Source organism: Dama dama, chromosome 11 (assembly GCF_033118175.1).
Source record: "Dama dama isolate Ldn47 chromosome 11, ASM3311817v1, whole genome shotgun sequence".
NCBI lineage: Eukaryota > Metazoa > Chordata > Mammalia > Artiodactyla > Cervidae > Dama > Dama dama.
This window is the reverse complement of record NC_083691.1, coordinates 100,785,386-100,800,432: the sequence shown is the minus strand read 5'-3', so window position 1 is coordinate 100,800,432 and position 15,047 is coordinate 100,785,386. Positions and strand designations below refer to the sequence as shown.

Sequence of the window (15,047 nt, the reverse complement as noted above, 5' to 3'; positions counted from 1 at the left end):
AATATTTGCATAAGAGTTGTTTGTGTGTGTGGACTTATGTCTTCCTTTCTTATGAGATTACTGGATCATCTGGCCTTTGCTTAACTTTATAAGAAATTGCCAAACTGCTTTCCAATATGACCAGGCTGTTGTATACTCTCTCCAGCAACATATGACAGTTCCTGTTACTCCAATATTCTTGACAGCATTTGGTATGATCGATTTTTTTCTGTTTTGCCCATTTTAATAAGTGATTAGTGGTGTCTCATGGTGGTTCTAGTTTGCATATTCTTTAGGGAGCTTTTACACTGGTAGCATCCCAGGTCTAGCCATTTCCAACTCAGTAATCTCTTGGACAGGCCATTTACCATCTTTCTCAGGGTCTCAAGGTCTATGTTTTTAAAATGGACGTCATAATAATATCAAGCCCCTCAAGCTTTAATGAGGTTTAAGGAAATGAAAATATATAAAGCATTTGCCTAGTATTTATGGTACATGCCTCACAGTAATACACAATAAGTATCACAATAATTATTAGTATTATTATCATATGTGTACTCAGTGGGTCAGTCATGTCCAGCTCTTTGTGACCCTGTGAACTGTATAGCCCACCAGGCTCCTCTGTCCATGGGATTTCCCAGGCAAGAATGCTGGAGTGGGTTGCCCTCTCCTGCTCCAGGGGGTCTTCCCGACCCAGGAATCAAGCCCGGGTCTCCTGCGTTGCTTTAATGTGTGAGCCGCCAGGAAGCCCCAGTATTGTCATGTGAGTAAATAAATGTAAATATCCTATGTGTAGATAAATGTAAACATAATAGCAGATGGCAGTGCTATCATATAGTTTGCTCAGATGAGGATGTGCTGTGTAGCTGGTAAGATCAGAGAAGTTCAGATCAGGCCTTGGAGTTTTGGAGGAGGCGCCATTGGACGATGTGGGGCTGTGGAGAACATGCAGCATAGGAGGGTGGGTGGAAGGGCGTGGCTCGAGAACGGAGAAGGGGCAGCCGGGCAGCACCCCCGTGACCTGCTGACTGCTGCCGGGCGCTCAGGGGTCGGGGAGACTTGGAGCACTCGTGAGCGGCTGCTTTCCTCGCTTGAGATCACACTCCCAGTTTAAGTATCCCTTGACTTATCACTAGTACTGAAATGTGTTTCATAATGATAGTGTTAACAGTTCAATCTTTCAACAACCATTAATTGTGTACTCATGGGTAGTATTCACTCTTGGCTCCCCGCTGCCCTGCCCGCCACCCCGGATGTCCACAGAGCCTATAAACTCCCCCTTTTTGAGCCAGTCTTTTCTTGGACAATTTTTATTTTTCAAGATAAAAAAAGAAGCAGCAGCACAGGAGTGGTCTTTGTAAAAGGAAAGCTGTTCCTGTTCGGCCTCATTCTTCCTACTTCTTCAATCACCTGCTGCTTCTCTGGTTGATAAGCTTTCCAAAGTCTAAAGCACTTCCAAGCATATCTTTCAAGTACAGCTTTTAATAGTGTTTCTTTTGGCTTCACATACTGGCTTGGAGATATGTTTTACAATCTAGAGATCAATCTGACTGGGTGAGCAGTGGTCAGATCGACGGGCCCATTCTCCCAAAGCTGTAAATGTTCTTCTGTGTCCTGGGTTCTCCCTCAGCCCTCAGCCCCGACCTCAGGAATAGAGGCCCTTGTTGTACATAGTAGGCACCCGGAAAATGTTTGTGAAGTGATTTCAGGGTAGAGCTCTTCCTGCCACTGTAAAAGCTCTGCCCTGCCGCCTGTGGTCCCTGGCCTCCCTCATCTCATCTCTGTGTGCACGCGACTCTCCTCCCAGAGCCCAGGGAGAGCCCTGAGGGCCATCATGAAATTGGGCTCCACTTTGAGGATCCAAGGGATACCAAGGGATCAGAGATACCAAGGGAGCACTTCATGCAAAGAGGAGCTCAATAAAGGACAGAAATGATATGGACCTAACAGAAGCAGAAGATATTAAGAAGAGGTGGCAAGAATACACAGAACTGTACAAAAAGGATCTTCATGCCCAGATAAACACGATGGTGAGATCACTCACCTGGAGCCAGACATCCTGGAGTGTGAAGTCAAGTGGGCCTTACTTAGGAAGCATCCCTACGAACAGAGCTAGTGGGGTGATGGAATTCCAGTTGAGCTATTTCACATCCTGAAAGATGATGCTGTAAAAGTGTTGCACTCAATATGCCAGCACATTTGGAAAACTCAGCAGTGGCCACAGGACTGGAAAAGGCCAGTTTTCATTCCAATCCCAAAGAAAGGCAATGCCAAAGAATGCTCAAACTAGCGCACAGTTGCACTCGTCTCACACTCCAGTAAAGTAATGCTCAAAATCCTCCAAGCCAGGCTTCAGCAATATGTGAACCGTGAACTTCCAGATGTTCAAGCTGGTTTTAAAGAAAAGGCAGAGGAACCAGAGATCAAATTGCCAACATCCCCTGGATCATCAGAAAAGCAAGAGAATTCCAGAAAAACATCTATTTCTGCTTTATTGACTATGCCAAAGCCTTTGATTGTGTGGATCACAACAAACTGTGGAAAATTCTGATAGAGGTGGGAATATTCACCAGACCACTTGACCTGCCTCTTGAGAAACCTGTATGCAGGTCAGGAAGCAACGGTTAGAACTGGACATGGAGCAACAGACTGGTTCCAAATAGGAAAAGGAGTATGTCAAGGCTGTATATTGTCACCCTGCTTATTTAACTTATGAGAAACGCTGGGCTGGATGAAGCTCAAGCTGGAATCAAAAGATTGCTGGGAGAAATATCAGTAACCTCAGAAATGCAGATGACACCACCTTTATGGCAGAAAGCAAAGAACTAAAAAGCCTCTTGATGAAAGTGAAAGAGGAGAGTGAAAAAGTTGACTTAAAGCTCAACATTCAGATCATGGCATGCGGTCCCTTCACTTCATGGCAAATAGATGGAGAAACAATGGAAACAGTGGCTGACTTTACTTTTTTGGGCTCCAAAATCACTGCAGATGGTGATTGCAGACATGAAATTAAAAGACACTTACTCCTTGGAAGAAGAGTTATGACCAACCTAGGTAGCATATTAAAAAGCAGAGACATTACTTTGCCAACAAAGGTCCGTCTAGTCAAGGCTATGGTTTTTCCAGTAGTCATGTATGGAAATGAGAGTTGGATTATAAAGGAAGCTGAGCGCCGAAGAATTGATACTTTTGAACTACGGTGTTGGAGAAGACTCTTGAGAGTCCCTTGGACTGCAAGGAAATCCAACCAGTCTATCCTAAAGGAAATCAGTCCTGAATATTCATTGACAAGACTGATGTTGAAGCTGAAACTCCAATACTTTGGCCACCTGATGTGAAGAGCTGATTCATTTGAAAAGACCCTGATGCTGGGAAAGATTGAGGGCAGGAGGAGAAGGGAACAACGGAGGATGAGTTGATTGGGTGTCATCACTGACTCGATGGACATGGGTTTGGGTAAACTCCGGGAGTTGGTGATGGACAGGGAGGCCTGGCGTGCTGCAGTCCATGGGATCATAAAGCGTCAGACATGACTGAGCGACTGAACTGACCAACTGACTGACTTGCAGAATCCAGAAATGTGCACTCCTGTTAGTGTCCACTGTGGGCCTTGGGACCTGCAGTAGGACTGTGGCCTCAGGGGGGCTGTCCCAGAGACAGGCTGTGGGCAGGGAGAAGCCAGAGGCCCGGGCCCTGCTGCAGAGCCATGGGCTATGGTGCAAGGGCTGTGCTGTGGGTTCCAGGTAAGAGGCTGGGTGCAGGTGTGTCCTGGAGGTGGGCCTTGAGGTGGGGTTAACCCTGCTCAATCTCCTTTCCCTGACCTGCCTCTCATAGTGGGTGGAAAAAGAAGGCATTAATGCTACCAATGGGGCTTCCCCAGTGGCTCAGCGGTAAAGAATCCGCCTGCCATGCAGGAGATGCAGGAGATTTGGATTCTATCCCTGGGTCGGGAAGATACCCTGGAGGAGGGCATGGCAACCTGCTCCAGTATTCTTGCCTGGAAAACCACGAAAAGAGGAGCCTGACGGAGTCCCTGGGTTTGCAAAGAGTCGAACATGACTGGGCACACACACACACAATTCTACCAATAGCCTTCCTCCTTCTCTGCTCCAAAAGTCTGCCCACCCCTGTCCCCACTCCCTGGTGCTTAAGAACTTCATCTTTTGAGACTTCCCTGGCAGTCCAGTGGTTAAGACACTACACTTCCACTGCAGGAGGCACAGGTTTGATCTTTGGTCAGGGAACTAGACCCACATGCTACAAAAAAAAAAACCACCATCATCTTTGTTTAGCCAAATCTCTCTGCCTGAAAAGAAAGGACAGGGACTCTTTTTTGTTACACCAAGGGTCATATACCAATGTAGGTAGAGCCAAGGGAAGGAAGCCCAGTTATAATCTATCAGTGCCCAGTTTCCCCGTATCCTTGCTGGCCAGCTTCATCCTGCCCTCTCACAAGCCAGCAGTGTTCCCTGTGTGTCTCCTAGGCTGTCAGGAGCGGGTGAATCAATGTGGACTCGCCTTCTTTTTATGTATTTATTTTTGGCTGCCCTGGCTCTTCGTTGCTGCACACGGGCTTTCTCTTCTCTAGTTGCAGCAAGTGGGGGCTACTCTCTAGTTGCATTGCGTGGGCTTCTGATTGCTGTGGCTTTTCTTGTTGCAGAGCAAGGGCTCTGGGGCGTGGGCTCAACAGCTGTGGTTCCTGGGCTCTATGACACAGGCTCAGAAGTGGTGTACAGGCTTAGTTGCCCCACTGCACGTGGGATCCTCCCGGAACCCACGTCACTGGCACTGGCAGGCGGATTCTCCCCCACTGAGCCACCGGAGAAGCCCTGGACTCATTTTCTTGACCAGAGAAGCGGCCCCAGAATCCTGTGCCTGGATCTCCTTTTACAGAGACAACTGTGATTGTGTGCACCCTCAGCTGAGACAAAACAGGGAGCAAATAGATCCTTACCTTTCACCAAGACTTGGTTTTCTGATTTTGGAGCTGTTTTTTGATGATGGGATGTAACTTGATATGATTTGACCAAATACATGCTTTTTCTCTCTCTGCTTTATGACTTTTTGTTTTTTAAATTATTTTTTAATTGTTATTTTTTTTTTTTACAGTAAGTCCTTGTTGGTTATCCATTTTAAACATAGCCATGTGTACATATCAAATCCTAAACCAAAGACATGTTTTTAAACTCCTGATGAGGGAAAGCCCTAGATTTAGACCCAGGCTCCCAGTGCATGGGCTCTGAATCCTGAGAAACCCTGGTCTGTGCGAGTAGGCTATATGTCTGGGTATAAATTTGCTATAAATTTATTTTCCTTTGCCTTTCTGATGTATCTCATCTTTTTTTCTCTTTTACTTCCATTGTATTGTTGCTAAAAATAAAGGAAGTAGCAGTGTTACTTGTGTGTTAGTTGCTCAGTCGTGTCCAACTATTTGCAACCCCATGGACTGTAGCCCGCCAGCCTCCTCTGTCCATGGAATTCTCCAGGCAAGAATACTGGAGTGGGTTGCCATTCCCTTCTCCAGCAGATCTTCCTGACCCAGGGACTGAACCCAGGTCTCCTGCCTTGCAGGCAGATTCTTTACCATCTGAGCCCCCAGGGAAGCACCAGGAAGTTACTTGCCTGGGGCCTGTTATCATGTTTATTGTACTTCTGCTGGTCTCTCTGTGAGGTCAGAAAGATATATCTTTACTTCTTCAGCTTAGAACTTTCTGGCCTCTTGGGTTTGGGAAAATCAAAGAATTTCCCTAAAGGAAACTCTGATAAAGAGCCAGCAGCATTGCTTTGTGTTATGGTGAGGTGCCAGAAGGAAAGGAGTACCCACACAGTGGGCGCTGAAGACCTCTCCCACAGGCTGGCCGCAGTGCCTGCCAGATGGAGCAGGCTGCTCTGGGAGAGAAGGGGAGGGGAGGATGGAAGGAAGGTTCCACCCCTTCCCCTCGCAGAATTAATGGCTGTTTTTCAGCATGCGACGAGTTTGGGCATGCCCCTGAAACACTGCCCACATGAGCCACAGAGCAGAGGGTGGGAGGCAGGACAAGCCTTGGGAATCACAGCGTGAAAACAGGAAGGCATGTGGTGGCATCAGGGCAGCTTCCGTGTTCCTCGCAGCCAGTCCTTGACGTCTAGGTCAGGTATACACAAGATCAGAATTTTATCAGGGTTGGAAAAAGATGACTTCTGACTGTGTACCAAATGTGGTGTGTGAATTTAAGTGTGGTAAGAGAATCTATCTTGCGTTTTTGACATTTCTAGAAGTGCAAGGGTTATGGAGTGATCAAGGTTACTTATCTAAATTATGTGAAACTCCCTGTGGAGGTCACATTCATTCTGTTCTCTTCCAACTGGCTGGAAGCCTGTATGTTACCTGTGTGATTAACTTTCCCTTCTAAAATCCTCATCCTAGAAGTTAGAATAAAGGGTTAATTTCTGAAACTAAGATCTCCTTTGTAAGGTGAGGTGGTTTTTCTTAGCTCAAAGACATCTTCCCCTTTGATAAGAGTACATTGTTTGCCAGGCTTTTGAGATTTCTTCTATGGTCATTCTTCATGCTTAGCGACAGAGTTCATGTGCTTCTAAACATGACACTTAGAAAATGTGTGTTTGGGGTGACTCAGGATGTTTTCTTGAGTGTCTGCTCAGGGCAGCCCCAGGGCTCAGTCCCCGCTGAGTGCTGTGTGCACCTGGTGTCTGGTCTGTAGACTGTCTCTCTGGCTGTGTCATGTCTTGGCTGTAGCGTGAAGCATCTTCTTGTCATCTGGGGTCTCTGTGGGCCCTCCAGCTGTGGCACGCGGGCATTAGTTGCTCCTCAGCATGTGGGGTCTTAGTTCCCCGACCAGGGATTGAACCCACATTCCCTACATTGCAAGACAGACTCTCCATCACTGGACCACCAGAGAAGCCCCCGGCTTCAGATTTAATATCCACATAGCTGTGAATTTTCCAGTTTTTCTTCTGCTGTTGGTTTCTAGCTTCATTCCATTGCGATCAGAAAAGATACTTTGGGGGGAAAAAAGAAAGCATACTTTATATAAGTTGTCTTTTAAATTGTTAGGACTTATTTTGTGTCCAGCATATGGCTATCTTGGAGAATGTTCCTTGATCACTTGAGAAAAATGTATATTCTGCTACTGGGCAGTGTTCTGTATACGTCTGTCAGTTACAGTTGGTCTACAGTGTAGTTCAGGTTCTGTTTCCTTCCTGATCTGTCTGGTTGTCCTCCAGGCATGAGAAGCCTGGCGGGCTGCAGTCCATAAGGCCGCACAGAGTCAGACACAACTGAAGCAACATGGCATGCCTGCATGCTGGTCGTTCTGTCCCTTGCTGGAGGGGGAGTACTGAGGTCTCCTCCTGTGATCGCAGACCTGTTTCTCTCTTTGCTTCTGTCAGTGTGCACTTCATATTTCTAGCAACTCTGATGTTTATTGTATATGTTTATAGTTGTTATGTTTTCTTAATGAATTGGCCCTCTTATCATTGTAGAACATCTTTCATTGTCTCTTGTAACAGCCTTTTGGCCTTAAAGTCTCCTGTCTGATATCAGTATATCTGAGCAGTATATCTTCTCTCTTTGTTAACTATTTGTATGGAATATTAACTATCCTTTTATTTTCAACCTATGAATGTCCTTACATCTAAAGTGGATCTCTTGAAGATAGAATACAGTTGGATCCTGTTTTTAAAAAAATCTATTCTGCCAATCTCTGTCTTTGGACTGAGGAGTTTAATCCACTTACATTTAAAGTAATTGCTAATGTGGAAGGACTCAATTGTATTTTGTTATCCATTTTCTGTACATCTTAGGTTTGTTTTTTTTTTTTTTTGTCCCTCATTTCCCCCCTTACTGGCATCTTTTGGTTTTAATTGACATTTTCACAATGATCCATTTTGATTCCCTTTTCATTACCTTTTGTGTATAGATTTTTTTCTTTCTGGTTACCATAAGAATTACATACAACATCCTAAAGTTCTTATGGTCTATTTTAAACTGATATCAACTTACCTTCAATATTGAAATTTTTTTGTTCTCGAACACTTACTATGTACCAGGCATTCCCTTAAGCTTTCCACATTTACCTCATTTTAATCTTTTTAATAACCTGAAATGCAGGTATGACTATCTGTGTTCTACAAATGAAGAAACCAAAACTCAAGGATAAAATTAACTCCAAAGCACATAGCTTGGAAGTAGCAAAGTCGGAATTCAGTCTGATCTGTCACACCCTCCTGTGTCCCACCCAGCACGGTGAAAAGCTTGAACTCGTGTTTCCTCTGCATTCATCACAGCGGGTGGGGGTGGCAACACGGCTTTGTTAAAACTTGCAGCTGACTAGTCCCGTTCTTTCTAATTGATGACTTTTATTTTCTATTTGACATTTGACATGGATGTGTATGCAAACGTGGAACAGAAATTGTAACTCAGAGTTGTGACTTGAAAGTATACACATAAAAATAAAAGTTTTTTGAAGTTTAACATGGCCAACATGTTATAGTTAACTTATATAACATTAACTTAGACTTAACATTAAGGAAATTTTTCTTAACATTCTTTTCAATAATTAAGCAAAACTCAGAACTCTTCATTAGACTGATGAGTATACATTTAAAAAGCACCACCAAAAATAATAATAATAAAATAAAATAAAAACCACCACCAGCTCGGTTCAGTCACGTTCAGTCGCTCAGTCGTGTCCGACTCTTTGCGACCCCATGGACTGCAGCACACCAGGCTTCCCTGTCTGTCACCAACTCCGAGAGCTTACTCAAACTCACGTCCGTCGAGCTGGTGATGCCATCCAACCATCTCATCCTCTGTCTTCCCCTTCTCCTCCTGCCTTCAATCTTTCCCAACATCAGGGTCTTTTCCAGTGAGTCGGTTCTTTGCGTCAGGTGGCCAAAGTATTGGAGCTTCAGCTTCAGCACCATAGGTTGGATCATAGGGGATTGCTTAATGAATATGTTAAACAATGTATTCTTTCTTCTTTAATAGTCTACTACCAGAAACATTAATTGGAAGCATGTGCTGCGTCCATTTGTTGATATTTTATCGCCAGATTCTTGGAGATGTTCTCCTGAAAGACAGGATGAGCCTGAGCAGTGCAGGTGAGACATCTTTCTAGTTTCCTCACTTGTCACAGTGCCCCATGCTTTGAGTAAATGTAACCTCTGCCAGCCTGTATCTTCTGCTTCTGAAGGCGACAGTTGGAATAAAATATTGAGAAGAGCATCAGTGACCATCAGTGACTTCACTTGCAAAGTCTTGTGCTCAGCGTGCATCCTATGAGTTCAGTATGTGTTCTGTTCTTTACCATATTCACTTTTCACATCTTAGATTCTGGAGACTTGAGACCCAAATTTCATATATAATCATATTTTTCCCTTAGTGTCTTTAATAATGTTTTTACTGGGTGTTTGGTATACATATCCTCTTTTTGGGAAGAGAACAAATTACCCCCAGATAACTGGTTTTAATGCAAGAAGTTTAAACATCAGTAAAATTGGTGAGACCAAGTGAGAGGTATTCATGGGTTCTATATTGCAACTTTTTTGTCAGCTTGAAACTTTTCCCCAGTAAAATGTTAAAAAGTAACTTTAAAAAAATCAGTGAGTTGTCACACATGATTGAAGTTGGCCAGAGATTGGCATATGTTGTAAGAATTCCGTCTAAAAAAGTTTCATTTTATTGGATATTCTTGATTGAGTGGGTACTACACACCAGGGCGTGTATCCTTATCCTGGTGGAGCCACAAACTTCAAACACAAAGTTATGTGAATAATCCTTTTTAACCTTAAATGTTCTGAAGGGAAATACACAATAAGGGCATACACTAGGAAGACCTGAATTAATGTGTGGGATGAAGGAAGGCTTTTCCAAGCAAGGAATATGTAAGACAAGACCTGAGACAGGAGTGAGACTTACAGGGGAGATGGGTGGGCTTGGATCCCTTCTGGCTAGAAGGACCAGCGTGTCTGAAGACCCAAGGCAAGAAAGTGCTGAGTGCACTGGAGGAATTGAAAGCAGGCAGTGTGGCCAGAATGGAGTAAGGAGAGAGAACCCCAGGATGGCTTAGCACTCGTGGACAGGCGGAGTTCGTGGTTAGACACTAGTTCTCTCCCGGAGACGCACTACCTGGGTAGGCAAGTAGAAATGGAACTCAGAGAAGCACCAGCATTCCTCAAGGAATAATTATAACTCTAAAGGAAGCACAGTTTAAGCCTTTCGGTCATCACATGCCTTTGAATTGGTTTCAGTGACTCTAGAAAAACTTCATGAATGACATGACACCTTAAAGAGGATAAGGCTTATTAGGTTTTTTTAATAGGTAAGAAGGCTACTCAAAATTGTTGACTTTATTTGGATCTGAGCATCTGAATAAACCTAGTAAGACCTAGAGGAAGGATTTTTCTCAACTGAGAACACAAGATTGTGGAAGTCACTGCCCTTGCCACTTGTGGGGTGTCCTTCCTGGTGTGTGTCTTTGCACGCCCCCTTGTTGATTGTGAGATATCAGTGTTCTCCTGCACAGTATGTAGGCACATGGCCGTCTCCTGCGCCTTTCAGTGTCCCCACCACCATCGAGGTCCTCCCGAGCAACGGGGAGCTGGAGTCAGGCCGCACCCGCCCGCCCTCCGCCTCCTTTCCCTGGGTGCCTGCTGGTTCCCGCTCAGCCTTCTGAGAGCATGGGTGCCTTGTAATTGGAAGATTCCTCTTACCACACCACACTTCAGTCATGAGGAGGAAAGGGAGGTAGGGAAAAAAACACAGAAAGAAAATCAGGATTTTCCAGTCTGACTCTGTTCAGAGCCACCTTGCTCCCATCCTGAAAGCTCTACTTGATACCAGACTCGTTTTGGAACCCCTGGGTTGTGGATGTGGAGACAGGTGGGGATTGGGGGGGACAGCTTCCAGCCCTCCAAGAGGTTGAAGTGGGTAGAGTATGTAATCAACAAATCATGTGGCACAGTAATTTCAATCTGAATGAATATTTGTATGTCTATTACCATAAATTACATTGGATGAAGCTTATATAAAATCCTTCCTGTTCTTTTGTATTTCAGATTTAATTAGTAATCCAGTGCTGGCCACCTTCCCCAAGCTCTTGGAGGAGTCAGACATAATGGATGCACTCAGGGTGGGTAGTATGTGTCATGATGGAGGCCTGCTGGGTCCCAGAAGGTCTTCAGTTCATGCTTTTGTGGGGCTAATTGAACTCTGGGTGTTTTATTTCTTTAAAGAAGCTTTTCTGAAACTTTGTGCACAGATTAGAAATATTTACTTGAAAGTGAAAGTGTTAGTCACTCAGCCATGTCCAACTCTTTGCGACCCCATGGACTGTAGCCCTCCAGGCTCCTCTGTCCGTGGAATTCTCCAAGCCTGAATACTGGGGTGGGAAGCCATTCCCTTCTCCAGGGGATCTTCCTGACCCAGGGATGGAACCCCGGTCTCCTGCATTGCAGGCGGGCTCTTTACTGTCTGAGCCACCAGGCAAACCTGTTAAATTAGTTCCTACTTGTAGCTTGTGAAGAATCGCTTGCTGATACATTCCGCCTACTCCATCTGGTTTGGGTCCTTAGGACTTGATGCCTAACTAGAGATCCACTGCTCACGTGAGCCGGTTCTGTATGTCGTTTTTAACCCTGCCTGTAAGTTGACTTACAGAGTGAAGTTGCAGAGATGTGGCAAAGACTTGGGAATACTCAGATTAATCTAGTGTTTCTGTTTGCTTTTTAGAGTTCCTGGGCTGAGAAAGAGAGTACATTAAAAAGATCAGAGAAGGTAACGTGACGGTCCACCCCAGACTTCACAGCTCTGGGCTCAGTGTTCGCTGCACGTCCTAACCGCACGTCTTCTTTAGCTGAAGTGGCCATTCTCATAATCCCTATTGACAGTTCAACCTTGTTATTATGGTTCCAAAGACACCTTCAAAGAAGGCTATGGGTGATCAATTCTAAGCATTTAAAAAAACACTTGATCAAGTTAGTCATTTCAGACACACTTTTTTTTTCCTTTCAATTTTTAGTGTCTTTATCTTCTCCCATGTTCCTTGGGGAGATTTTTTTTTTCTGTTTCTTTTTTATTTTTTAAATTATGAAAGTATGATAACACATTTACAGGAAAGTTGGAAATATAGACCAAAGTTACATACAATTCCACTGTATATTACAGTTGTTTTTTTAAGTAGATAAACTAAGATTTTTTAGTTGGTGTTTCAATATCAAGCTCTCAAAAATGAATAGAATGAATATGCAGGAAAGTAGAAGGATATAATGGACCTGAAAAACACCATGAACCAATTCAACATAATTAAGATATATACAATTTTCACACAACAGTAGGCTACAAATTCTATTCAGCTTCCCATAGACCATAGGAGATGCTGGAACATATCCAGAGGCATAAAACAAGTACAAAAATTTGATGGTCTAAAGGTGTTGAAACCATACAGAGTCTGTTCTTTTATGTTTCTAACTGTGGAATTATGTTAGAAATCAATATCAAAAATCTTTGAAAATAACCCACGTATTTTCAAGTGCAATGTGACATTTACCAAGAGAGTCAGACCACTGAGTTTTATTGAATTGAGGGGAAGTTTCTAAGCCAAATTATTCCAGCTGCCTATCAAATTTCTCTCATCAAAAAAAAAAATTCCCTGGCTCTCAAAGTCCATATCGGGTACAGAGAAGTAAGAGGAAAATTGGCATAAGCTGCACCTTACTTTGAAAGCACGCATGACTGTGCGTCCGTGGCCCAGAGCGTGTCGTTACCAGACTGAGCTCGCAGCAATCAATGTGCAGTGGCTTGACTGCTCTAGTCCAAGACTGACAAAGTTTTTTGGTAAAGGGCCAGAGAGTAAATATTTTTGGCTTTGCAGGCCACATGCTCTCTGTCTCAAATACCCCACTCTGCCTTTGTAATGCAAGGCAGCTCCAGGCGGTATTAAACACCTGAGTAGGACTGGTTCTGTAAGACTATAAAAAGAGATGGAGGTGGGCTGCATGGGGCCCATGGGCCACGGTTTTTGGACTTTTAATCTGAACTTTTCATTATCCTCAAGGAACATGGGAGAACAAAGAAAGGCACTAAAAATTGAAAGGAAAAAAAAAGGTGTATATACTGGATCCTTATTTCAGCTTCCGTTAGACCCAAATTGGCAGGTTTAATGCTGCTCTTGCTCAGCAGTGGACAGGTGCTGGGCCTCGGGCCTGTAGAGGCAGCCTCTCCAGCTCCCCCTGGAGGGGTCGTGTCTCAGTGCAAACCTCCTGCACCCCTGCAATGCCCGCCTGAGCTGTGGAGCTGGGCTGCCTGCCCTTGGGATGTCACCCGGCTCCTGCTCTGGGGGAGGAGGGGTTGACAAGACACCCTTACTCCTTGGGCTCCTTTCTCTGGGTTTCAGGCAGGGCCCTGGCTACACTTCTCCTATGACGCCTTGGGCTAATTCAGTGATCCAGCTGGCTTCACACTGTGTCTTCTTAGTTCCGTGTATCTGGAACCTCCCCTGGCCCCAGAATTAGACTCCAGTGCCCCAGTCTCCTTGATGGAGTGTGCGAGACCCTCGGTGGAGCTCAGTGGGCACCCTGGGTTCAAGGAGTCCCTCTCAGACCCTCAGAGAGAACCTCTCGTTTGTCCCCGAGGTGACTCCTGCTGGGTCCATGTCCTGACTGAACAGCTGGTTCAGAGCCCATCACCCGCCAGGAATCCCCGGCACCTCCATCCCGCCACCTCCCTCGACAGCTTCCAGTTAACATAGTCCCTAGATGTAACACTTGAGAAGTAACGGCATGGGTCCGCTCACGGTGACTGTTGTGGCCGGTGTTTTTCCAGAGAGACAGGGAGCTGCTGACGGCCGTGTTCCTGCTGGTCTACCACGACTGCGTGCTCCCCCTGCTGCACTCCGCGCTCCTGCCCCCGTTTAGGTGGGCCGAGGAGGAGACTGAGGCTGCCCGGTGGAAGGTCATCGCCGACTTCCTCAAGCAAAACCAGGAAAATGAGGGCGTCCTCCAGGTTCTGCTGTCGCCGGAGGGGGTCCATGAGCCTTTCGACATTTCCGAGCAGACCTATGACTTCTTGGGTGAAAGAAGGAAGAACATAGCCTGACAGCCGTGGCCTTTGACCCTCAGCTCCCCGCTGAGCCTGATAGACCCGCCACGATGCCCTGCACCACGTGGCCCAACCAGAACTCACGGTCCCGTCACTTCTCTGTACAGGCCACATTCTATAGGAAATGTTTATCTGATCATTTGAATATGTGTCATACAGTAAAGCAAATTTTTATAAGTAATAATTGAAAGAGAATTTTTTTTTTTTTTTTCAAAAAACAACTGCTACATTTCTTTTAAAATTGAGTGTAGTTGAGTATAGTATGTTGAGGATGAGATGGTTAAGACAGCATCACTGACTGAATGGACATGAGTCTGAGCAAACTCTGGGAGACAGTGAAGGACAGGGAAGCCTGGCGTGCTGCCGTCCGTGGGGTCATGAAGTGTCGAACACAACTTAGTGGCGGAACAACAGCAATGTGGTTGATGTGAAATGTGAAAGTTTCAGGTATACAGCAGAGTGATTGACAGTTTTTAAAAAGTGCATTCTATTTAAAGCTGTTATAAAATACTGGCTATATTCCCTTTGTCGTACAATATGTCCTTGTACTATGTTTATTTTACACTTCATACTTCTATCTCTTAATCCCCTATCTTTCCCATCCCCGTTTTCCTCTCCCCACTGCTAACACTAGCTTGTTCTCTGTGTCTGTTTCTTTTTTTCAGTGGAAGTATAATTGATTTCAATGTTGTGTTAATTTCTTCTGTAGAGCAAAGTGACTCAATGACACATACATATATACATTCTTTTTTAATATTCTTTCCCCTTACAGTTTATCATAGAATATTGGATATAGTTCCTTGTGTTATGTTGTAGGACCTGTTGTCCATCCATTCTATATGTAATTTGTTGTTATTTAGTGACTAAGTCATGTCTGACTTTTTGCGACCGCACAGACTATAACCCACCAGGCACTTCTGTCTGTGGGATTTCCCAGGCAAGAATACTGGAGTGGGTTGCCATTTCCTTC

The 15,047-nt window shown here is 44.8% G+C and overlaps 1 protein-coding gene across 3 annotated transcripts in view; it reads left to right on the top strand.

Annotated features, from left to right (window-relative positions):
• The window catches only part of NPHP1 (nephrocystin 1), a 67,191-nt gene extending 52,346 nt beyond the window's left edge, over positions 1–14,845 (top strand). For 2 of the 3 annotated variants that reach the window (XM_061156038.1, XM_061156040.1), the window contains exons 17-20: positions 8,969–9,081; positions 11,038–11,111; positions 11,711–11,755; positions 13,802–14,844. In XM_061156038.1, the coding sequence (XP_061012021.1) occupies positions 8,969–9,081; positions 11,038–11,111; positions 11,711–11,755; positions 13,802–14,074 (505 nt within the window). In that variant the 3' untranslated portion in view covers positions 14,075–14,844. Of the gene's footprint in view, positions 1–8,968; positions 9,082–11,037; positions 11,112–11,710; positions 11,756–13,801 lie in introns of all 3 variants that reach the window. The other variant, XM_061156039.1, reaches the window with a different exon arrangement.
• The last annotated feature ends 202 nt before the right edge of the window (positions 14,846–15,047 follow it).